At 34.8% G+C, this 25,818-nt stretch overlaps 4 protein-coding genes across 5 annotated transcripts in view; 2 read left to right on the top strand and 2 right to left on the bottom strand.

Moving 5' to 3' along the window:
- Positions 1-25,818, top strand: part of LOC127840886 (mucin-5AC-like) — a 451,267-nt gene that overhangs the window by 49,327 nt on the left and 376,122 nt on the right. The window lies entirely within an intron of this gene.
- The window catches only part of LOC127841010 (DNA-directed RNA polymerase II subunit RPB11-a-like), a 492,318-nt gene that overhangs the window by 442,841 nt on the left and 23,659 nt on the right, over positions 1-25,818 (top strand). The gene's annotated exons all lie outside the window — the stretch shown is intronic.
- On the bottom strand, positions 5,603-21,711 carry LOC127840954 (intraflagellar transport protein 22 homolog). Of its 2 annotated transcripts, XM_052369421.1 has the most exons (7): positions 21,636-21,711; positions 14,420-14,502; positions 13,972-14,064; positions 13,445-13,543; positions 13,003-13,103; positions 10,941-10,961; positions 5,603-6,425 (listed from the first exon to the last, which is right to left on the bottom strand). In XM_052369421.1, exons 1-7 carry the CDS (start codon positions 21,672-21,674, stop codon positions 6,271-6,273), a joined length of 591 nt encoding a protein of 196 aa, XP_052225381.1. In that variant the 5' UTR covers positions 21,675-21,711; the 3' UTR covers positions 5,603-6,270. The 2 variants fall into 2 exon arrangements, with proteins under 2 accessions (XP_052225381.1, XP_052225389.1); XM_052369429.1 differs by lacking the exon at positions 10,941-10,961 and having other exon boundaries at positions 5,622-6,425; positions 21,636-21,705.
- Positions 22,517-25,794, bottom strand: LOC127840901 (uncharacterized). The gene is made up of 3 exons (XM_052369359.1): positions 25,618-25,794; positions 24,046-25,206; positions 22,517-23,576 (listed from the first exon to the last, which is right to left on the bottom strand). The coding sequence occupies exons 1-3, from the start codon at positions 25,677-25,679 to the stop codon at positions 23,387-23,389; spliced, it is 1,413 nt and encodes a 470-aa protein (XP_052225319.1). The 5' UTR covers positions 25,680-25,794; the 3' UTR covers positions 22,517-23,386.

Raw genomic sequence — 25,818 nt, 5'->3', positions numbered from 1 at the left:
GTGAAAAATGTTATTTTATGACATATTGATAATGTTTAAGTGACTTGGCCAAGCGCCCAACACCTGTGATTTAGTAGTTCTTTTTTGTTTTGAAAAGCGCGGAAGTGGAAATCACGTGAAATTAGCGCTCACAAGACCCAAAGCGTGTATACGTCACAGTTTAGTAATAGTCTTGAAGAGTTCGTTATGTACATGATTAGGTTTTGTATTCTGTATGCTTTTGGCCTTTTTGGCACAATTTTTGCGAACATCAGTATGGAAGAATTAAACTTTAGAATGTATCTGACGAATGCTAATCAATTCTGGTCAGTTGAGAAAACCAAATTTATTGTGAGAAATATCAACTCGGCCGGCTTTAAGTGTTTTTATATCAGTATTACTCGAACTCTATTGAAAATGAAAAATATCGGAGCAATAAATCTATTATGATCTTTTACTGAATTTTAAAGTATTGTGAAATTCAGCTTCTTTATACAATTTACAGTTTTCATTCATTTTTTTCAATCTTTTACAGTGGATTCATATCAATGAGTACTCAACCCCTATCGTAAATGAGCAACGTAAGAATAAGTTCAGAATCATCTCCCCTTGAAGTTGAGAAAAATATGAAATTATGCTTACAAGATGAAGCAGATTTTTTAAAACCTACACAGTTCTGTTCCATTAATGAAAACTGCACACGGATACCAGTAAAAAAAGAAAACCAATGTAAATAAAATGACCTATGAAATATTTGGGGGTTACAACACAAAATCATAGATAATGGTTATTTGGGTGTTATAACACAACATCACAAATAATGGTTATTTGGGGGTTATAACACAAAATCATAGATAATGGTTATACCAGTATCTTTTTCTATTTTGTTTAAAATAATCGGCCAATATATTAATAATTACAGTAGAAAAAAAATCGTTCAATGTTACTTCACTGAGTGCCTTTTACACTGAAATTCCCGACGACCTTTGATGCTTTGCATCAATACTTATCTTGTACACATTGTATTACATGACATATAATTACAGACATCAGGTGTTGCCAGGGCAAATATTTGTGATGGTCCGTTCTAAATATTACATCAATGGGTCTTGTCATGTTAGAGAATATTATTTGTTCTATACGAGTATATATAATCATGTGACCCTGGGAAATGGTCAGTTATGATCCTGGAGATATTTTAGCACCATTATATGATGGTCAAAAACCGAATATAATCACTAGAGATAAAATTGTTTCATGCAGTAAAACAGTGTTACAAAGACGCGGATATGTTTCCAATGTTCTGGTGGTATACTCAAATCAGCCAATGGAATAAATGAAGTGTATTAATTCGTACCTAGCCGCGGGAAATTCTATTTGAATTTGATTGGACACTTACAAAGGTCAGGTAAGGTGAAAAGCTGGCTTATTACAGATACGCCGAAAAATACGCTTATGTTCTCAGACTGCCACAACCCCATAGTCCCTATGCCCAACCCTTCATGCCCCGGTAGTCTGCCACTCCAGCTGTACTGCTGTCAGACTGGACCGCAGATGCTTCCAGCAGAGGTCAATGTTGCTAGCATTCAACCAGTTGTGGTTGATAGAAATAGTGTCTTCCTTAGGAAACGTAAAATATGTAGTTTAAGTTAATAGTACAAAGTGAAAAAAAATCGTTGTTTCAATATTTGTATTGACGTTATTATCTAAGTATTGTTCCGTAAAAAAATGCTTCATGAAATTTTCAGACAAAAACATGCTGGCTTTTTCTCTTTCAAGCCTAGCTGGTGCAAATGTGAATGAAACTTTAAATCTTAACATCTTTGAAAAAAAACCTTACCAGATTTATAACCTTATGGTGCCAGCATCTAGGTACACACATAACTTGACCTTGAGACTGGATAACCTTAACCCTACGACCTTTGACTTCTGCATGTGGAAAAAATTTGGAATTTTCCAGGTCACTGAATTTGATATCATAAACCAGAATTCCAAGTGTGTCCTTCAAGCTTTTCTCACACCCTGTGAAATCAACAGTCAAGTATTACATAGAAGTGGCTTTATGTGTCTCCTTTCTTGAGCTGCCACAATAAAGCATATAGGCTGAACTGCATAATTATATAATTAATTGAATACTTGGATTTGATTCCATTCCTGCATATCTCCTAGTATTTACATATATGGTATTTGTGACGAAAAAAAAATACTAACCATTTGTAATGCTCTTAACTATCCATTATATGCAGCTTAAACAGTTTTCTTTGTATAATTTTAAAACTTTACATGCTGGCTGTCAAGTTAGGCATTTTTTAAATAATGGACCTACTGCATTTTTTTTTATCATGAAAGGGCCCACAGTACACGTTCACTAAATACAGAAGAGATGTGTTTATATTACTTTTATTAGCGTAATAAACAAGGGATTATCGCTATTTATAAGCCCCTAGACAAATTCAATGTTTTCTTATCGCCTTGTACACACATCCCTGATCAGTCAATTGACATGACGCCTTATCAGTGATCGCTCCGCCCACTTAATCACGTGGCTCAGCGGGAAGAAAACCTAGACAAGCTAACACCAAAATGGCTTCTTTGCCTATAGACTGCATATAGATTTACGCGATATTCTGGATGATTTTATGGACTTGTTTAACACCATATTACACTTGAAAAGGGGTTGATGCCATTGAGTCATTCTGCAAATGCAAACAATATACGATTAAAGAGAACATCAGCTATTTATAACGGGTAAATCGGTACATTAAACACGCTCTCAAACGCTTGCGCGCTTACCGAAATCGAACCCGTTATTACGTGTAATGGTGGTATTTGCAATAAATTAACACTTCACCGGTATTTACCCGTGTTATTAACAAAATTATTACCGAAACATTCCCCCTACCCGTGTATTTGACACGAAATAGCGCTTTATAACTTGGAATTCGGCGAAGTTTTACGCGCTTTCTGACGCCGGGTGGGTACCTCAATCCCACATGTTATTGCGTATAAAAGTGATATTAATCATATTATACATTGCTTATGGGACATTTATCAATCGCTATCATTTAAAGCGCAAAAACAACACAGTAAGTTTGGACATTGTCTGATATAAAATTAGCGTTGTAAGAAATGGAATACGGTCAGGCTATTATAAATTAATAAGGCTACCAATATCAGACGCTCGCGCAGGTACCGACTTCCCCAAAGTTATCGCATTTATTGGTTAACTAATATCAGTAATAATTACTCTTTTACAATAGCATTTATCGATACGTCTTTATTAAAATAATAACAAAATGGTTTTCACTTGTTTCTGACACACGCAGAAACGCGATTTTTAACGGGGATTTCGTAAAGTTATACGAATTGGGTACCAAAATTCACAATTATTTTACATGCACACGTGACATAATACATACTTAATAATGCTTAGTAATTGCTTATATGACATTTCAAGTTTGTGAAATAAATTAATGTTCTATAAAGGGGATCTCGGTAATTCTTGAAGCTTCCACTCGCTCTTGTCAAGACCGCATTGCCGCGTTGGAAATGGTATAAATTTAATTCATCTAACTTATCTTTCTGGATACCAAATGTCAGAGTTGCATTAACCCTTTTTACACCGTTTTTGCCATATTTCATTTCCGTTTTTTAATCCGAACAAAATAAACGAAACTCGTTTAAAAAATGAGATTTAGGCATTAGAGCTCCAAGTGTGGATTAAAAGCGTTTATTAGTAACACCACATGAGTGCAAATGCGTAGATACCGTTAATAAGATAATATATCAAATGTCACCTTCAAATAACATGTATGATGTCAATTAAGTGCATTACTATCAGAGTAATAAAACACAGCATGAATTAGGCTTCATGCTGGGTTTCAGTTCTCGTAAAGTAATGCAGATGAAAATGTCTATGATACGGTAAAGCGATATACCCGATGATTTGGGCGAACATTTTTTGCCGTATAGATGCTCTGTACGTGAACGAATTCAAGGAAGAAAAATTGCTTATGAGTCGTACATTGACTCTGTCCGAATTTTTAGGGGAAATAACGATAAAATCGACGTCAAATCCCGTATTTTCAGCATGCCTTTATCCATCTCTTACACTTCTCAAGATCCTTTTTCGGCTTTGGAAACGAAATAAATTCAATGTCACCAACTAATCTGTCCGGATATCGATTGTCCGAGTTACATAATCCCCATTGACACCGTTTAACCATTTTAATCGTTTTTTTAAAGAGGAAAACAAAAGAAACTCGTTGGAATAAAAGTGAACCTAAACATGTAGCTTGTCTAGAAAATGGCGGACAGGTCGTTGCTAACGAGTGCGCCCGATTAATCGATCGCTGATTGGTGGATCAATTCTAGTGGGCGGAGCGATCATAGATAAGGCGTCATGTCAATTGCCTCCTGTGATCTTAAATGCTTCATCTACAGTATCGATGGTTAATCTAACACGTCTTTTGATTGGCCATGGAAAGAGAAGCAGCGAATGGAAGCAAAAGATACAGGAGGTCGAAAATCTGAAAATTGGAAGCAATTAGAGAAGTGATACGAATAATTGGCATGAATATGAACTGGAGGGTTTCTTTGTCTAAACCAAAGGCCCATAATTTCGCCAAAAATCAATGGACCGGAACGAAAGTCATACTTCATCCGTAACTTAAGTCAGGTAGGTAGACTGATACACCAAATATAAGGTTAATATCTTAAAGCGTTTCGAAAAAAGTTTGGAAAATGAAATGCCGGCCGGACAGACGGTGCTATTTGCCACTCTACCGGCGTTATAACAATCAGCTCAATTTCAGAAAGAGTTCGAAAAAACCCGTCAGGAAAACGGTTTTATAGCGAAAATGTAAGTTCCAGGTCCATATCTTCGCCAAATATCAATGGTCCGGAACGAATTACACACCTTATCTAATGTTCATGAGGCGATGTACACTCACATACCAAAACTCAGCTCAATATCTTAGTTAGTTCCGTCAAAAACCTACTGAAAACGGTTATTATAGAATAAATTTCAAGGTTCAATCTAATGTCTCAGTTGCAGACGATTTGGATGGTTTATCTGTATTGATGATGAGGAAAGTAAAACTGTGCAATAGATAATAAACATTTTATGAGGAATTTACTTTAAAACTTTAGAGGAGGTTTGAATTCAAAGAGAAAATATAATGGTTATATGTCAGTCATACTTAAGATACATTTCTTAAGAAAGGTTTTTGATTTTCAAAGTTTGCTTTCTTTCTTCATCCAACATACATTTTTGAAATTGTATGCTTTAAACATTGGTGCGAATTTCAAGGTCAAGGTCACACTTAGGTCAAAGTTAAAATGTGGGCATACTGGTCAAATATATGTTGAGGTCCACAATGAGAGATTTTGCACCTGAGTCTGTGGCACGTGCAATTTTCAATTACACATAATGATTATCTCTTGTGATATTGTTCTTGAACCATCAATGAAAAAAAACGTACACAAGTATAACACAAAATTAATATAAAATATAGGTCATTTATTTAATTAAATTAACATAAATTTAATACAGATTCACATAATTAACTATTTAACTATTTATGATCCTCATAAAAAAAACTGCATAGAATACATGTACGTATAAATTTGTCTCGCGATAAAAAAATGTTACTAATATTTCCATTATTGAAAAATTGTATATTGCAAAAATGTTCAAAGAAAATGAAACCCAATGCTATAGAAAGTCAATTTTTAAGAACACTCTGAAAAGAAAATTTAATTCATTCCTTCATTTTACATTTAAACACAAAGCATAATTTAATTGCTTAACTGGAATGAGATTTCATGGTTTCTACCTGCTTTTTTAAAATAAAATTTCAATATTAATTAATCAAATTATTGGACTACTATAACCCCTATTCCCCACATGTTAAGCCCCATGACAAATTTATTATCATATGGTATGTAAGGATACTGTATTATACAGTTGAAGTTCATCATTCTAAAACAATACCTTAAAAATAAAAATAGCAAATGAAAATAGTTAACAGGGGAGATTCAATACAATTAATTACTAAATCAAATTCCTATACACAAATTAAGCCACCAATTAATTACTTTATCAAACTCCTGTACACAAATTAACCCAATAAATACACAACTTTAATTTATGAAAACCATAATGACTTGTTAGTAGGAAGTTTACATTTTCTTCATGGAATAACTTATCATGTAAAAGGAGCATAATCTGTAAATTCATTGTTCACACCTTAAATAATAGAAACCCAATTACAATCAATAATTGCCAGATTAGCGATGGTTCATGATGCTTAGTTCCTCCTGCTCACGTTTATCTGACATGGCGACTGTGAGTTTCGCTAAGAATTGACTGAACTCGTTCCTCACTGACTCTCCCTCCTCCTCTATGTTGGTGTGAACCACCGGGATGTTACTGAAGCACTGAGCTGAAATATCGGGAAGATAACACCATCATTTTGTGCTTGTTAATGCCGGAGATTAGATATAAACAAAGTGAATCTTAAGCTGCACCAGCAGGAGAGAACATTTACTTATTATCTTAAAGATATAACCTTACCTGTTTGTCTGTAAGCAAGAGGACATACCAACTCAGTTGACATTTGGATGAACAGTTTGTGCAAGAAATATTTATGGAGAAAATGTTTGATAACCATATTACATTTCTTTATAGAATGCTTGTTAGTCTTGAAACAAATGCAATCGATGTTTAACTTAATATATGATTCACTTATAGTAAGCCATTTAATCCCCCATGACTGGTTATCAAACTGATCCTAGATATTACAAACAATTACAAACACTTTATAAGCAGGAAAGGAAACAACAGATTATATTAAAGATTGCAAGAGTCATAACTCAACAATTCCTAAGGTTATTTGTCATCAATTAATAATCAAACATGTCTTAGATTGTATGACTTCAGAGGTTTTCATTAAATATGGTGAAGAAACAATGAAAACTGCTGAAAAGAAAGAAAAGCTGATTACTGACAGGTGGACCAATCATAAACATCTGATATTGTGAGGAAACATATAGTGAAAATAAAACAATAGATAATACATAAGATAAGCTTTTTAAAGAGCAAAACTAGAGGCCCATGAGATATTTAAAATGCGTAAGTTTTAAATAAACAGACCCAAAATGGGAAATTTATCGCATAAACAAGAAGAAACATAAAATTTAAACTTCAAATGGCTCCTTTTCAACAATAAGTTGGACAAATTTTCACTCTCAATGGGGTTCTGGCCCTTGATGATGTAAAACATCCGTTGAAGTTTCAAAAGGATAGAACTTTATATGTAAACAAACAAGAAATGTGTTTGTCGGAAACACTATGTCCCCTTCTGCGCCGCTTTGAATTTATTTTTTTACCTTTGACCTTGAAGGTTGACCTTGACCTTTCACCACTCAAAATGTGCAGCTCCATGAGATACACATGCATCCCAAACATGAAGTTGCTTTCTTCAATATTGCAAAATGTTAAAGATTTTCATTTTTTTCTCAAATTCAAGGGGAGATAATTCTGGTATCTGGTAACTCCGATATTGCACATTTTCAATAGGGTTTGACTCATCATTCAGATAAAGACACTGTGCAAGTTGGGAAATGATTGGATGAAAACTGTGGACTTAATTGCCTTATTCCACAATTTTCTCAAATTCAAGGGGAGATAATTCTGGACTTTTTATTCTGATGTAATCCATTTTCAATAGGATTCGAGTCCTCATTAATATAAAGACACTGAACAAGTTTGAAAAGAATCGGATGAAAACCGTGGACTGTATCGTGTAAACAAGAAAAAGTCTAACGCACGCACGACAGAAATCACACCATGACATAAGCTCTTCTGGCCTTCGGCTAGTAGAGCTAAAAAGATCAGTTTTAAGACAGTGTGTTCGACTGTTCTTCCGCTTTGATAGTACAACATAAATTTTCTGTCAGTCACTTGATATAATAACCAGAAAGACATACTTGAAGTTTTAGCAGTGATATAGTTTATGTTAACTTAAAGCTGATAATTTATAAGTTGAAAGCAAGAAATGGGACAATGCCAGGAAACTAGATTGTCAACTTTTCACTAATAAATTCATTTGAATTTATATAATTTTGAAAGCATGGCCTGCAAGTAAGTTTCTTGCACACAACATTACAGCCCAGTACCTCCATCAAAACTCAAGTAGTCTAGCAGTTAACCATTTTAAGTTTACGAAAGAATGACCTTGACCCATCTGGTCCAAAATACAATCTCACTTTAGGTCTGTGTGTAAGCTACCTACAAACATAAGTACAATACAAAACCTACATGAAAACGTAAGTCATCAAGCAGATACTCTTTCTCTGGTTTTAGTAACAGTGACATTAACCCCACTGGCCCAAAATGCAACCTCTTGATATACAAATGTATCAGTGTGTAACCATCAAACAAAAGTTTGTTAGCTCGCCCTTATTGATGTTTTGGAGCGCAAAATTTGTATCTATTTTTATCAACAGTGGCCTTTACCTAACTGGCCCCACATCCCACCCCATGCTAGTTGTTCATTTCAGCTATTAATAAGACGCTTTGCACCCAATAATTACCTAAATTTACTAGGAATAACACGTACTATGAGGGGCATAATTCTGCCCAAATGAAGATCAGAGTTATGGGCCTCTGTCTGTGGCCTTGCAAAATGATCCCAAAGTACCAAAATTGGCCTAATTTAGCTTAATTGCAGGTCAGAGTTACATGGAGATGCTGCACATTTAGCTTAACTAGTGCATTATGCAAACACCAAAACCAACATTTGGGTGAATAGTATAGCTAAGACTTTTCATTGAATAGATGAGCAAATAAATAATCAATACAACATAATCAGAATATTTTACAACATAAAGAAGAATTGTCAAGATGCATGCTTTTCTGTTAACCTAACCTCTTACAATAATTTAGCACATTTCAGTAGATCAAAATTTTCCACTTGTGATTTAAAAAAAAATCAGAACTTTCGAATAAGATCCTTTAATACACAGTGTTTATCTACAAACTGATAACATGTATTTTAATCAAACTGAAATCATTTAAATATAGCATTTTTATAAGGCAAAACAGTACAGAAACATTATTAAAACAAGACCACTGCCTTGCGGGTGCAGATCGCTCATCTATTTTTCTTTTAAAGGTGAAGGGACCTATTTCAATACTTCAATCACAAAGGAGGGAGGGGGTGGTGTGGAGAATATAGTGTGGGTGTGTGGTCACTTATTACATTATCTTCAAAAAATGCAAAAAAAAAATATTTTGTTTGGGGGGGGGGGGGTATTCTTGGGTGCGATGGTTGGACGGTACATATATTTCAAAAATTAATTAATTAAAAAAACTATATTTGTTTTTTAACCATGTTTCCAAAAAAAAAAAATGTTTTTGTTTTTTTTTTTTGGGGGGGGGGGGGGGGCGGTGAGGGCATAGTGTGAGGGTGTAGTCATTTATTAGATGATCTTATAAAAAAATGGAAACAAAAAAATTGGGGGGGGGTGATTCTGGATGGTTTGGGTGGGGTCTAATGTGGTATGTCAGGTAAGAGTTTTATGTCAAAGTATCAATCAAATCTAATCATAAATTAAGAAGTTATGGCAATTTTAGAAAAATTTAATAATTTGACCTTGATAGTCAAGGTCATTCAAAGGTAAGGGTAAAATTCAACTTGCCAGGTACAGTACCCTCATGTTAGCTTGAAAGTATTTGAAGTTCTAAAGCAATAGCCTTGATACTTTAGAAGTGGATCTAAACACAAAATTTAACCATATATTCAAAGTTACTAAGTAAAGAAAGGGCCATAATTCCGTCAAAATGACAACCAGAGTTATGCAACTTGTCCTATACTGTCCCCTTTAAATGATAGTTTGCGAGTGTTCCAAGTATGAAAGCAATATCTATGATACTTTAGGGGTAATGTGGACCATAACACAAAACTTAATCAAATTTTCAATTTCCAAGTATAAAGGGCCCATAATTCTGTCAAAATACCAGTCAGAGTTACATAACTTTGCCTGTACAGTCCCCTTAAGATAGTTAGTAAGTGTTGCAAGTATGAAAGCAATAGCTTTGATACTTTAGGAATAAAGTGGACTTTAACACAAAACTTAACCAAATTTTCTATTTTCTAAGTATAAAAAGGACACATAATTCTGTCTAAATGCACGCTAGAGTTATCTCACTTTGCCTGCCCAGTCCCCTCATGATAATAAGTAAGTGTACCAAGTATGAATGCAATAGCGTTGATACTTTCTGAGAAAAGTGGACCAAAGCACAAAACTTAACCGGACGCCGACCCCAAGGTGATGACAATAGCTCATAATTTTTTTCTCAAAAAATCGATGAGCTAATAAAATGGTCATCATTACATCAATAAACAAGAGATGTGTTCGTCAGAAACACAATGCCCCCTATTGCGCCGCTTTGAAATAATTTTATTTATTTATTTTACCTTTTACCTTGAAGGATGACTTTGACCTTGAACTTCCACCACTCAAAATGTGCAGCTTCATGAGACGCTGCTTTGAATTTTATTTTATTTTTTCGTTTGACCTTGAAGGATGACCTTGAACTTCCACCACTCAAAATGTGCAGCTTCATGAGATACACATGCATGCCAAATATCAACTTTCTATCTTCAATAATGCAAAAGTTATGGCCAATGTTAAAGTTTTTTTTTCGGACGGACAGACAGACTGACATACACACTGACTGACGGACAGTTAAACTGCTATACGCCACCCTACCGGGGGCATAGAAAGTGTAAGCATCCTGTGCTAACGAGATACATGATTAATACATATACTTAATCATTTGCCATGGAAATCTAGACTGATATGGTAAGGGCTAATGCAAACAATATGAATAAAATTGTCATCAAAATAAACATGCAAAGAAATAAAGGATTCTACAGGGAACAACATCTTACCAGAAGGGTGCGCGGAGGGGGCTATATGAGGCGTGAAATTTTTAATAAGGCATGTTTATAGTAATAACAGAACAATTATGTTTGGAATATAATCAATTGTGAGATACTGTATATAACATGTACTGTTTGAGAGAAATAAAATTTTAATGAACAGTTGAAAAATAAGTTACACAAAAACAAACATTTACTTTACAGTGAGAAGCCATATGCACACAAAAGGGTCTGGCCATAATGGCCCTAAAATGCTAACATGAGTTAAAGGTAGATAAATTGTCAAAGAAATGGAGCTACCAACATAATGTTTTAATCCACTTGATTCAGATTCAAAAATGGCCACAAATAGTCGAAACAAAAGATTGTCAAGCAATATGGTCCCCTACCGATGAAACTCCACCATTGTCAGTAATTTTTTTATTACATTTGTTGCCATAGCAACCAGAATTCTTGACCTAGGAACAAAATGAATTGATGTGCATAATCTCCATATTGCAATCGTCCATGTTTCAAGTTTCATGAAAAAATATTAGGAACTTTTAAAGTTATCCCAGGATCCAGAAAAGTGTGACGGACTGACAGACTGACGCACAGAGCGCAAACCATAAGACCCCTCCGGTTTCACAGGTAGGGAACAATAAACATTCTCACCAAGATAAATTAATATTGAATCCTTAATTGAAGATTGGTAATATGGGTTTCCTACCATTTGACCTTGTCATTAATGTTGAGTAATTTGTGTAGTGTCTAGAGGAAAAAAAGTTTTTTTTAGATTTAATATGGAAACCTAATTTTTGAAAACACATAACCCATGGGATATTGAACTTGTAAAAATTAACGTTAAAACCAACTTGTCTCTTGATTTAGTGATAAAAGAGACTTCTATATTGGTAAAACATATTTTTACAAGAGGGCCTGAAAGGCCCAAGGTATCCCCCGCAACATATGCTTTGTTTGAGGATGGGTGCAAATTGGACGGATGAACATAATGATAGATGGACGGACGGAGGACAATAACACAAAACTAAGACAAAGGAAGGTTCTTAAGCCTTCACAATTTATTTAGGTGAATTAATAAGTCGTGCGTTTTCACAAAAACACGCTTCCAAGATATGGCTCCGGACACAAAAATGCCTATAGTAAAAAGCATTTTTTCAAGATACAAAGGGCCATAAGTCTGTTTTTTACAGATGGTGTACAATGCCATTTGGCGTGCATCATCCTCTTATGCATATATATACTCATACCAAGTTTAAATGAAATCCCCCAAAGCACTTCCAAGATATGGCTCCGGACACAAAAGTGCCTATAGTAAAAAGCATTTTTTCAAGATACAAAGGGCCATAAGTCTGTTTTTAACAGATGGTGTACAATGCCATTTGGTGTGCATCATCCTCTTATGCATATATATACTCATACCAAGTTTCAATGAAATCCGCCAAAGAACTTCCAAGATATGGCTCCGGACACTAAAAAGCATTTTTTCAAGATACAAAGAACCATAAGTCTGTTTTTAACAGATGGTGTACAATGCCATTTGGCGTGCATCATCCTCTTATGCATATATATACTCATACCAAGTTTAAATGAAATCCACCAAAGAACTTCCAAGATATGGCTCCGGACACAAAAGTGCCGGACGCACGGACGGACAACGCCAAAACAATATCCCTCCGCCTCTGGCGGGGGATAATAAGTACTTTTCACAGAGCATGGCCCATATTGCTCAGGAGAGCTAACAACTTGTAACTATACAAGAATGTGATGACACCAAAACACCAGACTTGATACCAGATATAAGTGAACATTTAAATGAGCCTTGCTCTGTAAAAAAGGGGTTTAATGCATGTGCGTAAAGTGTCGTCCCAGATTAGTCTTTGCAGTCCCCACAGGCTTGTCAGGGAAAACACTTTCCGCCTAAACTGGATATTTGCTATGAAGAGACTTTCTGTAAATGATAAATACCATACCACATGCATTAAACCCCCTTTTCACAGAGCACGGCCTATATAGAAACTGACAAATAACATATAACTGACTGTTGTATGGATAGCCTTTGGATACTTACACAGTTGCGACTTTTCCCTTTCAGGAGAACTAGGTTTGTGGTGAGCAAACACACAGCATGACGTTTCCTTGATACCTTGCTCTTCAATGAAAAAATTATGCCTGAAAAAAGTACAATAGGTATGATTAAAGAATATGTCACAAATTGTGGTCACTTATAGGAATAAAGTATGTCGAACCAATCAGAATTCAATTGTATATTTAATGTTTCAAAATATTTGTATAACATCCAATTCTTACAAAAGACCTGAACTGATTTAACATACCAAACTATGATAAAATGCATCATTAAGAAACAAAATAGCTGTCAGAAACCATGCACCTTTGAGACACAAACTATCAATTTTAAGTTACAGAGTGTTTAAATCTATGGCCTTTAATACAATTAAATGAACATCACTGAATATAAGATTCAAACTGCAGCAGGGTTCAATGCACGCTACCAGTTCTCCAGCTCTTTGTCATGGTTGGGCTGGTCTGGGTTGTACACAAATATGATTCCTGTGGTGTCCTTGGCCATAGCGGGCCAGCAGGTCTCAAACCTGCAAAAAGACACAACTCATGCCCCAACGCTTTGGAAACAAAAAAGACACCTCATTTGATTACGGCATTCTCATATTGCAAAAAAAATTGCCAAAAATAAATACAGGGGACAAATGGCACCAGAGAAATTACAAAACAATGTTCTTCATATTTGCTAGTCTCAAAGGCACTTGACCGATTGTCTATACAATTCAGGACAATGCACTCAAGAATTAAAAGCATTTTAAGAGATTCATGGAAATATTTTAGTGGTAGAGAGACTTTTATGTAAATACACTGGTAACAATTTTGTGTTATAGTACATAATGCATGACCAAAAACATGGGACTTATGATGAAGTTATCATTTCATTTGGGAAACGCTTATGGCTTTGGTTTATGAGATGATACTTGAAGCTTAAGCCATAAATGAAATGTACACAGCTTACTTCTTGTCTCCACTGCAATCCCAGAGCTCCACTTCCACAGTGGACTGCCTGCCATGCCCTGCCATAGGGTTGTGATTTTCAAACTCTAAAATTCTGAATAGGTAAATAAGTATGGTGTTTTTTTAATGTTAGTTTGAAAGGAACAATAAGGATGAAATCTTTTTTTTATTGAAACAAAAGAAGAAATTAGCATTAGTCTATATAAACAATTTAAAACTTTGTTGTTCTGCAAAGTAAAAAAATAATTGACTAAATTATTTATATAACATCACAACACTTTCAGTCAAATTAACACAACATATTCAAACAAAACAAATATATTCTCAACATTCATTTTTTTAAATACAATATTGATAATTTTTTATCAAAAAATATTTTGGAAAGGTAAAAAACACAATTCTTTAAAGACTAAGAATTTTAGCAGGGGGAACAAAATATGATGACCTACCGTACACCTTGAGTTGGATGATAATCACCACTGGCTGTTTCTGTAGCATCTGCTAGAAAGTTAGAAAGGGCTGATTTCCCACTCTGCATAAAGAAATAAAGGATCTTTTCATTATAAGGTAATGTTACTTGTTTTATTCCTTTCCACAATATTGGGATAAAAGAAGATCGGCTTATATTCATATTAAATTTTCTAGAGATTTTAACCATCTCAAGACTTTTTTCTGATCTTCCACAGATAGACAAACTGAGAATGATTTAACATTTAGCAACAGTTTCTCAAACTAACGTAAAGACATATATAAACAAGAAATGTGTTTGTCAGAAACACTATGTCCCCTTCTGTGCCGCTTTGATTTAGTTTTTTGACCTTTGACCTTGAAGGATGACCTTGACCTTTTACCACTGAAAATGTGCAGCTCCATGAGATATACATGCATGCACAATATGAAGTTGCTATCTTCAATATAGCAAAAGTTATTGCAAAATGTAAAGTTGGCACAAACCAACAGCAAACCAACATACTGGTCGTGTACGTAATTTCGGCCACTTTTGGGACTATTTTAACTAGAAATGGCGCGGCAGAGGCCGACGCGTATCCCCACGCCGAATGTTTGACCTAGGTGTGCCCCAGGGTTGGTAATGGGGCCATGCATAGCTGAGATTGACCGTATTGTCATAAGAGAAGTTCATCATCAATTAGAAATGAATTGGTGTAGAAATGAAGAAGTTATAGTAAAAGGCAATTTTGGGTGGGTGTGACATATGTGGGCAGGGCGCCCCAGGGTTGGTAATTGTGCCATGCATAGTTGAGATTGACCGTATTGTCATAAGAGAAGTTCAGTATCAATTTGAAGTGAATCGGTGTAGAAAAGAAGAAATTATAGTAAAAGGCATTTTTGGGCGGGTGTGGTCTATGTGGGCGGGGCCCCAGGGTTGGTAATGGGGCCATGCATAGTTGAGATTGACCGTATTGTCATAAGAGAGGTTCAGTATCAATTTGAAGTGAATCGGTTTAGAAATGAAGAAATTATAGTAAAAGGCAATTTTGGGTGGGTGTGGTCTATGTGGGCGGGGCGCCCCAGGGTTGGTAATGGGGCCATGCATAGTTGAGATTGACTGTATTGTCATAAGAGAAGTTCAATATCAATTTGAAGTGAATCGGTGTAGAAATGAAGAAATTATAGTAAAGGCAATTTTGGGTGGGTGTGGTCTATGTGGGCGGGGCCCCAGGGTTGGTTATGGGGCCATGCATAGTTGAGATTGACCCTAATGTCATAAGAGAAGTTCAGTATCAATTTGAAGTGAATCCGTGTAGAAATGAAAAAATTATAGTAAATGGAATTTTTTGGTGGGTGTGGCCTATGTGGGCGGGCGCCCCAGGGTTGGGATTGGGGCCATGCATAGCTGAGATTGACCCTAATGTCATAACAAAAGTTCAGTATCAATTTGAAGTGAATCCGTGTAGAAATGAAAAAATTATAGTAAATGGAAATTTTTGGTGGGTGTGGCCTATGTGGGCGGGGCGCCCCAGGGTTGGGAATGGGGCCATGCATGGTTGAGATTGACTGTATTGTCATAAGAGAGGTCCAGTATCAATTTGAAGTGAATCGGTGTAGAAATAAAGAAGTAAATGTAAAATAACCTAAAAAAATGAGTGATAATTTCTGACGCGGCCCCACCCCAACCGCTATAACTTTTGACCCAGGGGTCAGATCAAAATTCCAAATAGTGCAGGGTCGCACATATGCTCATAGCTACCATGTGTGTAAGTTTCAAGGTTCTAGTGCTTTTAGTGTAGGAGGAGATAGTGGCCAGGACGGACGGACAGACGGACGGACGGCGGAGATAACCACAATATCCCCACCTTTTTTTCAAAAAGCGTGGGGATAACAAAATCTTTTGTTTAAGGCAACTGGTTGAAACTAAACTTCGCATACATAATCCTGGGTTCACAACTCACCAAGCATGAAAATTTCAATAGAATTAGATCAGTGTATGTTACTTTTATGAACAGAAATTAATGACATATAAACTATCAATTTTCATAGGGCAATTGCACCTAAAAAATCGACCACTTCTCATTTTAATCTGCAGGTACAATTACAAAGCAATATCTTTAGACAAATGTCCTCATTTTAAGAGTATTTATAAAGGTTTACACAAACAAAATTTTCGACTTGAACCTTAAAATATATGAAACATTATTATACCAGTTACTCCCCCTACCTATTTTAATAAATCAAAACAAGCACTGTTAATGGGAAACTGCAAATTTTACAAAAAATATTTTTAATAGTTTTTATAAAAAAATTCTTACATCGCTAACAAAGTAAAAACATTTTGTTTAAAAAGTTGACTTTAGTGTCAATTTTTAGTAAACGCTTATATTTAATTTTACAACATTAATATTCTAATCAAGGGAGGTAATTTAAATATTAAAAGTTTATATTTAGGTCCTGATTTTTATGTTTTAAATGTATGTTTTTATTCAATTAATTGAAAATACCTTAATTAAAGTTTATCAGATAGAAATAATAATAATTTTATGAAATATATTTTTTCTTATATCAGTATAATTTTCGCAACGGATGATGACGTCACTTTTCCCATGTGAGAAATATTTTGTGTTATGTTTGAGACATTTTAATGCAAAAGTTTACTGTGATATGCTTCTTTAATTTCCAAAATATTGAGAGTAGGGTTGGTTTTCAAGTTGATTGTTCTGAAAATAATCAAAATATGTGTGTTTAGATCATGAAACTGATTAAACACAGGTGGCTGATTTTTTACGTACAGGCCGGAATTACGTACATGACCAGTAGCCTTAAAATCTCTAGAAAATTACAACTACATGTAAATGTATTTATCAAATTGTTCATTAATATTAATTGTTCATTAATATTAGGTGTTCTGCTTTTACTGCAAAATTTCAAAGTTTTTTCCTCATAAAACTATGAAATTACACAATTTCCGTGAGGAAACAACTGATTGCCTGTTTTATCCATGGCATAAATGTTCATTTATATTGAAGACTTTGTATCATACACATGTAAGCAGAACCTATTGTCTTTTTTATACAGCATTATTTAATGATGTTAGCTATACAGTTATCTTAAATGCCATCTCCCAATAGTTATAAGCCTGACTTCTCTTGTAAGAAGGAGTATTTATTAATACTAGACTGTTTATATTTCCTTGAAAGAATGAATGTTTCATAATTTTAGTAAATAATTTCCAACTAGGTTTATATCTAGTCAAGACCACTATTTCTTGATTTATACGGTCAAATCAACTATGCACCACCTGTGCAAGTAGTAGCATTAACATTATCCTCAAGATGAGCCCTCATGTCGTTTGAAAGGTTAAATGTCCTATTGCATGCTTGGGTTTTGCATCAGGTTGTTTGTCAACATACATCTAAAAGTCTTTTTACTAAACATTTGATGCTTGAGTTCATTTGTTATAAAATACAATAAATTATTGTAAATATAAAACCATACATGCACATGCTCTTATTATAGAGACAAGAACCTGTATTCATAGGAAAATATTTACAGTAGTTGAGTGGGTAAGAACAAACCACCAGGTTATCTAAGTTGGTAGAACGACTTAAAAGTTTCCAGGCTGTGGTGAGTTGGGGAAACCCGAACCGGACAATTTTTCCCCCAAGGTTTACAAATAACCATATGATCTCCACATCAGGGGCACTTTTGTTCCAAGGTTTACATTCATAAAGAGGCAGAAATAGAGGCATAAAACTGACTAGCAACACAGCGTGGTGATTCCCCAACTGTATACGGACATGATGCGCCTGCGGACATCAGAGTTTGGCTTCTGTCCAGATACAATTTATGGCTGCCAGCTGGCTGGTCACTATTTTGTCAAAAGGCCATCAATGGGATTTTCTAATTCTTATGTAAATACAATAAAATAGTATGCTACAAGTGCTTAATTAAATTTGGCTGACACTAGTATTGATGACAATTTTAGGAATTAACAAAAAACTGCCTCTTACATCCTTCCTTTTTTCCAAAAAGGCTTTTAACAATGTATGTGACTTTAGACAAAGACATCAAAGTTGGAATGTATATCAGTTTGGTGATTGTTTTAATGAAACTCTTCTGAACATATTTTTGTAACACTCTGTCAATACTCTTAGCATACTAAGCAGTTTTCTTACTTAGTCTACTTATAGACTACATGTGACGGTACTTTTTATCATTTTGACAGTATTTCCAAACTGTCTTCATGCACGCATGGACATGGTTTCATTTTTTAAGAATTTGTTAAGTCAAATTAAACATCCAGTATGGTAGCAAAAGCAGTTTATATGATTTAAATATATAAATACATGTGCCATTGTCTGAGTGTTTAATTAATAATACGTCAAAATTAATAAATACAATTGGTAACAAGAGCACTGCATAACAGGTGCCACGCTCGGCTATGGGTGCAGTTTTGAATAAATGAATAAATGAACACAGTGACCTTAACCTTTGACCTAGTGACCCCAAAATGGGTGTGGCGTGTAGAACTGATCAAGGTGCATCTACATATGAAGTTTCAAAGTTGTAGGTGGAAGCACTTTGATTTTAGAGCCAGGTTAAGGTTATAGCACGACGCAGACGGCGGACATCGAACAACGAGCTGGCTTAATAATGACAATACCTCGGGTTGAAAATGCCGAGCTAAAAATGTATTAAATATGATGTTGAAAAAAAGTTAATTCCACTATTGATGGGTTATTTAAACTCAACATTAAAAGTGTATTTTCAGTTGATATATTTCTAGCAAGGGGAATTTCAGCCTCAAATAAGCTTCAAAAAACAACATTTACACTTGTCATGTGTTTAACAAATTGGATTGTTTTGGATTAAAGAATGTTGTGTTATTAGAATGAACCATGATTCAATGTTGTTTTTTGTCCAAGTTTGTAAGTCAACACCAAAAATTCCAACAAGCATGTGTCATCTGTCAAAAACTGATTTGGTGGATCAGTTAATAATAAATAGTTACAATTGCCATTTGGTGATGGATAGAGACAGAAAAAGTTTTAAGAATGTGGTATGACATTGTCCGGTTTATACAGATCTATAGAGGAATCAATCTAGTCAGGATTATGTGACTATTTGTATATTTGAGGGAAACTGTTAAAACAAGTTAATATATATTGTTATCAATCACTAAATATCTGTTTTCTTTAAGGGTCATAATGCACAAAATAATCTCATTTGACACAATAATCGTTTAAAACAAGAAACCGTCGGAGATGGGTGATGCTCCCCAAAGTGTTTTTTTGTCACAATATTGCACTATATATTCAGATAAAAGGACAGTAGTTGGGGGGACAAGAATTTTGTATATAAAATTTCAAAGGACCATAACTCTGTGAAAAATCATCCGACCAGAGCCCGCTGATAATATGCACATCTCCTCTTGGTAGTGAAGCTTCCCATAAAGTTTCATTGAATTCCGGTCATTAGTTCCCCCATAGGGACTCGGCCCTTAATCCCTGTTGGGGTCCTGCGGTCCCAGACCCCTAGCTTAATTTTCCGGATTTCAAATTTGGGTCAATTGACATCCCTGGAATTAAGAAAACAAATATGTAACCATACAACTTATCGACTTAGGAAAACAACCAACACGTAGTATTAATGGAGCATCTGAGTTGTTGCCGAACGACATAACACTTAACTTCGCAAATATATAAATACGATATATATGTTTGTACATTAATATTTCGGTCCTATGAATCCCAGTCCGGCCCTGCAAGTTATCTAAGACTACCGGACCGGATGTCCTGTGGACTTAAAATACTTTTGGGAATGTCTGGAGCATAAAAAAATCAACACTGGGAGGGGGCACCATCCCTGTCCCACCCCAAATGGTCCTGGGCGTCAGAAAAAGACTCCTTATAATCTTCTTGTTCCTGTTGACTGCTTATCAAGAAGTCACCTTGCTCAAGTCATATACATACTTATAAGACTGTTACAAATTCTCTTTCTACTGGAGAACAGTAATTCATTGAATACCTCCCAATATACACGGCACAATTTCCTCCTTATTATCCACCTGTAGACACTAACAATTTAAATAATTATAAACTAACACCAAACTGAGCACCTTTGAACAGTTTTAACCCTTTATCAAATAGGCGCCAGCACAAAATCTTCAGACTCGTCTATTTACAAAGAACTGCTGTATTGGAAGTAAAGGCACTGATGTTACATATTTTTACAAAGAGTATTGTAAACTATACATTCTAGTATTAGCAACAAAAGCTTTATAAATTTAACATTTCTTAAATAGTTTTTTACCGATTGATGGAATAGTTGTATCCACCAATTTATACAGTAAATCGAACTGTTAAGGAAACAAGTAAAAGAATTTCTGAATTAATGAAAACAATGCCGCAATAAACAATTTGCCTTTAAAGATTTACATTATTCCCATTAAATCCAAGTCAAAATTATTTATTTACAACATGTTTAAAAATGCAAAGCCGATAGTTCCATAAACACCGGCAACTATGCGCTTTGTTTACCTGGTATCGAGACAAGAGTACTCCATTGTGCTAGGCATTAGGCTAACAAAACTTCGAAAATTCAATTCACTGAAGACATTTATACAAACTGAAACAGTAATTGATTTTTTCTATAAATACTTTTAACAATTTAATTAGTTTCTGTTTTATCTGTCAATCTTTTTTTGAGCAACATGGAAACGAAAAGGTGATCAAGAATTGCAAAGACACAAACGTTTGCAATGTGTTAAAAAAAAATAATTGGCATATATGTTTCTTTTAAAAGATTTGATAAAATTAGCATCCAGTCGGGACAGGGTATACTTACTGAACATGTGTAGATTGTCAATTTACCTATTTTTGTGATGTGCATGCATAGATTGTTCAATGCAACATTTTCTGAGAATTGTGAAAAAAGCGAAGACTTTTCTCTAAAATAAATCAAATACATAAAGGTGTTGTGTTTACACTTTTGCAGTCGTCTGCAATCTATGTGCAAGTTTAATGAGGAGTACCGACAGTTTTACATGATATGGTGCTGAAGGAAACTTGCGCAAATCTGTTACAAAAAGAGCCAAGAGGATGAAGAAGTTCCAAAGATGATAAATATTTAGAAAGAATAAATTTTAATTAAATAATAAGCAGATGTAAATCCAAGGTTTTGGGTTACAGTAAAAAATTGTTTTAATACCTCACAAGGGCCAAGAACGAGAATTTTTGCCTTAAACATATTTTAATCAATCAATTCTTAGTTGCAGCTAGAATACCGTGGAATGCGTCCATCGATATGCCTACTTCCGGTTTAGGCTAAATAACAACTACATGCACCGGCTATGTTCAACCATAACAGTTAATCCTATTCGCACATACTTAAACATTTGAAATTCTATTTCGCCGAGGTGTCCTATTTCGAATCGTTTTGCGCCTTAAAAAACTCGTTCAGCCGAGATATTTTTCCGCTTGTTAGGCCTATCAATCAGGTGAAGTAAATATGTACTTGTGTTTACTATCGCTACATATATACTGTAACACTAAAGTATGTCTATTTTAATGAAAGAAGCTGTACTATAACCTAGACGTAGATATCTACGTACGTTATCTACGTTTCTGCTTAAACCAAGCAACTTTCAAGTGGATTACTACAAACATCATACATAATTGATATGAGTTCTTCAAAACTGACATTAATTTCGTTTCTTTGGGAGACATATTTCCTTATTTACTTATTATTTCGGTATCCGTATTTATTTAAAGCCCATTAATTGTTATCAATAAGATGTGTGTTAAACATTAAACCATTCGATCCCTCCCCCAACTTGCACCCAAGTCCTCCATATTTTGAAATTTGTTTAGATGTGCGTTTCAAGATTGTTTTTACTTGTAGCATAGGCTACAAACCTCTGTGATTTTGGTCTCTGATTTGTCGATTCCTTAAATAAAACGGTTTCATCCTTTCATCTCAAATAATTAAATTATGTACAGCAAGTGACCTTACGGCAAGTGACCAAATATCAACCTGAAATGGTCTGACTTGGCACTTTAATAAGCAACCAAATATACACAACGCAAACCTTCAACGGCAACAGCAGGTTGAAAACTTTATTACTCCATGCAATCCTTTAATAAACATACCAATTGCATAACGATGTGGCATAACACTGTTTTTATAGACAAGTTCACAAAACACACTTAACTGAGGACACCATCTTTAACCCGCGAAAACAATGAATTGCTGGCTCCAAATCGGTGAACGCAGCTTCAACCTTAAATCTAGAACCAGAGTTATTTACATAAATAACTTTTTATTTAAAAAAAAAACTATTACTAACCACGTATGTCAATTAACAATAAATTAGAGTAAATTTCAATTAAATACTCATGTTAGTTCTCATATGTTTATGCAAACACGATTAAGTATACTAAAATAAAACGAAAACAAGTATCAATTTAAGTACATATACAGGAAAGCGCCACAATTATGTTTTTAACAAGACAGATCACACAGCTTAATCGTGAATGATCATACTACGTTGTATAAAAGTAATACATCCTTAATTATTTTTATTGAAACAAACATCATGATACAAGCCCCTATGACATTGACCTTTGACATGTTGACCTCAAAATCAATAGGCGCCTTCCGTTCCTAAGAGATAACCAATGCAGATTACACTATACCAACGCGTTTTAAACATACCATGCAGAAATAATTGTCATGTTAATATTAACTTCAAAATCACTAGGTGTCTTCCGACCGCAAAAGGTACAACTAACTGCCTATCCGAAGGAAGCATACTAATAATGGAAACACAATTCCACATTGAAATCGGCACTTTTTTTACTTATTGAGTTATATATTTAGTTCATGTTGCATGCTGCTTGTGCTCATACATATTATATATTATTTGTATGAAATCAATATATCACAGATGGAACAAGCCACTAATGCGGTTTAAACCTTGGGTTCAATTCAAAGTCATATTCCATAGGCACGCGTCTATAATCTCCATACAAATGTCGCCGACATTTATTTCTTAAATATGTTACTCCCAGCATAAACGTCATTCCAATTAAAACACCTCCTATGATTGATCCAACTATGGCAGATTGTGTGTACAATCCGTCAGAAAGACTGAAAAAAAGACAGGACATGTGTTACTACCAAGCATTTTCAGACACATGTTTCTTATCGGAACGAATGATTAACACGAAAACTTGTTGTTTTTTCTACAAACAAATCTTATTGAGGCCTTAAGCTTATTTAAGAATATTTCAAACATCGTGCACCTATGTTAGTCATGCGTATTCGTCGTATAATTGGGCATGAACAACCTCGAATTATGAGGAACAATATATGTTTGAATAATGTCTGTTGATAATTATGGAAAATTAAGGGGAAGTTTGAGTCCGTGGACAGGCAGAGGAAATAAATTCATGGTGAATCATATAAAAAGTCCTCTATTTTTGGTTACTGAGGTATGATTAAAACGGAGGTGTATTATGAAACAGGCATAATAAACATAACTGACATATATGTTGAAGAGATAATTACTATCACTTCTGTCTTAATTATTTGGAGATAAACGTGAGATTACACAAACCGTGAGCAACTGCAAGGGTCGTTTGTTTTTTCGTCTAATGCTGTTCCCAGAAGCATAATGTCTGTTTTTCTCTGTGCTGTTTCTACTCGGTTAGTCGATTGTTTGATCCTCGTATGCGATAGAAAATTATTTGCTTGAGTACCAGTATGTTTTCCTTGAGAATGTATATGGGACATAGTGAATGATAAAGGGTTGACCTTTTTTGTTTTTTCTAGATCATATGTCGTAGTTAGTGTGCGGTAAAATAACTTTAACGTAGTAGATGCCGATGTAATAGTTAACCTGTTATGTTCTGCAATATAGTCATCTTTAACGAACGTTGCAGACACAGTGGGTTTTGTCGATAAATGCGCCATTCCCTGTCTTGTCGTAGTGAAACTTTTATCAAATTCTTGATGTTTTTCAATGTCTTTGATGAACGTTGATGAATATTTGAGGGGAGCTTTGTAAGTTGATACATCATTAGAATTAAATTCAGTAACGTTTGTTTGAGCACTGTTAAATTTTATTTCGTTTAGCTTTACATCATTCTTAGTGAATGTTGATGGAACTGTCACAATAGTCACCGTTGTTTCAGGACGAAGTGCAAGCGAATCGGATTCGCTCAGATTAAGTGCAGTTTGCTTTCTTGTATAATCAGCTAAATGATGAGTTGAGTCAGACGTTTCGTTGGTATTTGAAATGCTGCCGAAAGTAGACGAGTCTTTCATTAAGTTGATTGATGTCGATCGTTTTCTTTGTTCGTTCTGTTCTTTCTCAGATAATGCCAAATGCGAAGCAGGTGTTGTGTGCTTTGATATTGGAATTGAGCTTATGTCGGAAACCGATATTTTTGTGGTCGACATAAAGTCAGATACTGAATGTGTATTTTGTACGTCCATATCTTCCTCAAGATGCAAACTTGTTAAATTGTCGTTTTTGGGTTTGAATTCTACCGGTGGTAATCGGACAAGTCCAGAAGCTGATGTTATTGAATTGTTTTCGTTCCTTTGTTCGTTAGGTATGTCACCCAATGTTGAAATGTGGCGATCCGGAGCATTCATACCAGTCACGTGTTTACCTTGACTCTTCTGCAGTACAGAATCTGCCGGATCCTTTAATCCACCTTTTGCTATGAACTTTTGTATGTGCCCTAACTGTTGTCTTTCGTCAGTGATCGTTCTAAAAAGAAGTGTTTGGGGGGAATTATAATTTGTACGAAAATATGTATCGATAGTTCAGATAAGACTAACATTTGTTAATGGAACGCCCATGTTGGGTTTCAATTTGTATATCAAACCATGACATCTCAGTAAAAGGCATTTTTATAACTGTGTAGGTATAGTTTTGTGACCGCGGCTATAAATGTATTACCACTGTTAAAGTAGATTGACCGCATACATGTATTAAAGTTATTTCCGCCTTTCTTCCAATCACGTTGGTGTCGGGCTTCAAATGACTGCATTAATGTATATAAAAATAGTTTGTTTGCCTACATTTTCCATTTAAAAAAAGGAAAATATCAAACAAAAGCCCATATATTCGTTCTTTCGAATCGATTAATCATTCAACGTAACTTTTAATATTACATACCCCAGAACATGGCCTGCAAAGAAATTACAGACTACAAAAACGTACATTTTAAAAAGATACATCCTGAATTTTAATCTGAACTCATATTAACCACTAAATGGATTTTATTTCGAAATAAGTTTACAGCGTTCACTTTGATATGTAATCAGTAATATTAAATTACTCATCGGTGACAATCCAACTGATAAAATAGTGTTCCAA

This window comes from Dreissena polymorpha, chromosome 1, assembly GCF_020536995.1.
Source record: "Dreissena polymorpha isolate Duluth1 chromosome 1, UMN_Dpol_1.0, whole genome shotgun sequence".
Lineage (NCBI taxonomy): Eukaryota > Metazoa > Mollusca > Bivalvia > Myida > Dreissenidae > Dreissena > Dreissena polymorpha.
The sequence above is the reverse complement of the archived record's forward strand: the minus strand, read 5'-3'. Positions and strand labels throughout refer to the sequence as shown.

Coding starts and splice junctions, on each gene's coding strand:
- LOC127840901 (XM_052369359.1), bottom strand. CDS start 25,679: ATGTATCTTTTTAAAATGTACGTTTTTGTAGTCTGTAATTTCTTTGCA. Junction 25,207..25,617: donor TTTGCAGGCCATGTTCTGGG/GTATGTAATATT, acceptor ACTTCTTTTTAG/AACGATCACTGACGAAAGAC. Junction 23,577..24,045: donor GACCCTTGCAGTTGCTCACG/GTTTGTGTAATC, acceptor TCTTTTTTTCAG/TCTTTCTGACGGATTGTACA.
- LOC127840954 (XM_052369421.1), bottom strand. CDS start 21,674: ATGTTTAAGGCAAAAATTCTCGTTCTTGGCCCTTGTGAG. Junction 10,962..13,002: donor AAGGGAAAAGTCGCAACTGT/GTAAGTATCCAA, acceptor CGCCTCATATAG/CCCCCTCCGCGCACCCTTCT. Junction 6,426..10,940: donor CCCCTCCGCGCACCCTTCTG/GTAAGATGTTGT, acceptor CCGATATTTCAG/CTCAGTGCTTCAGTAACATC.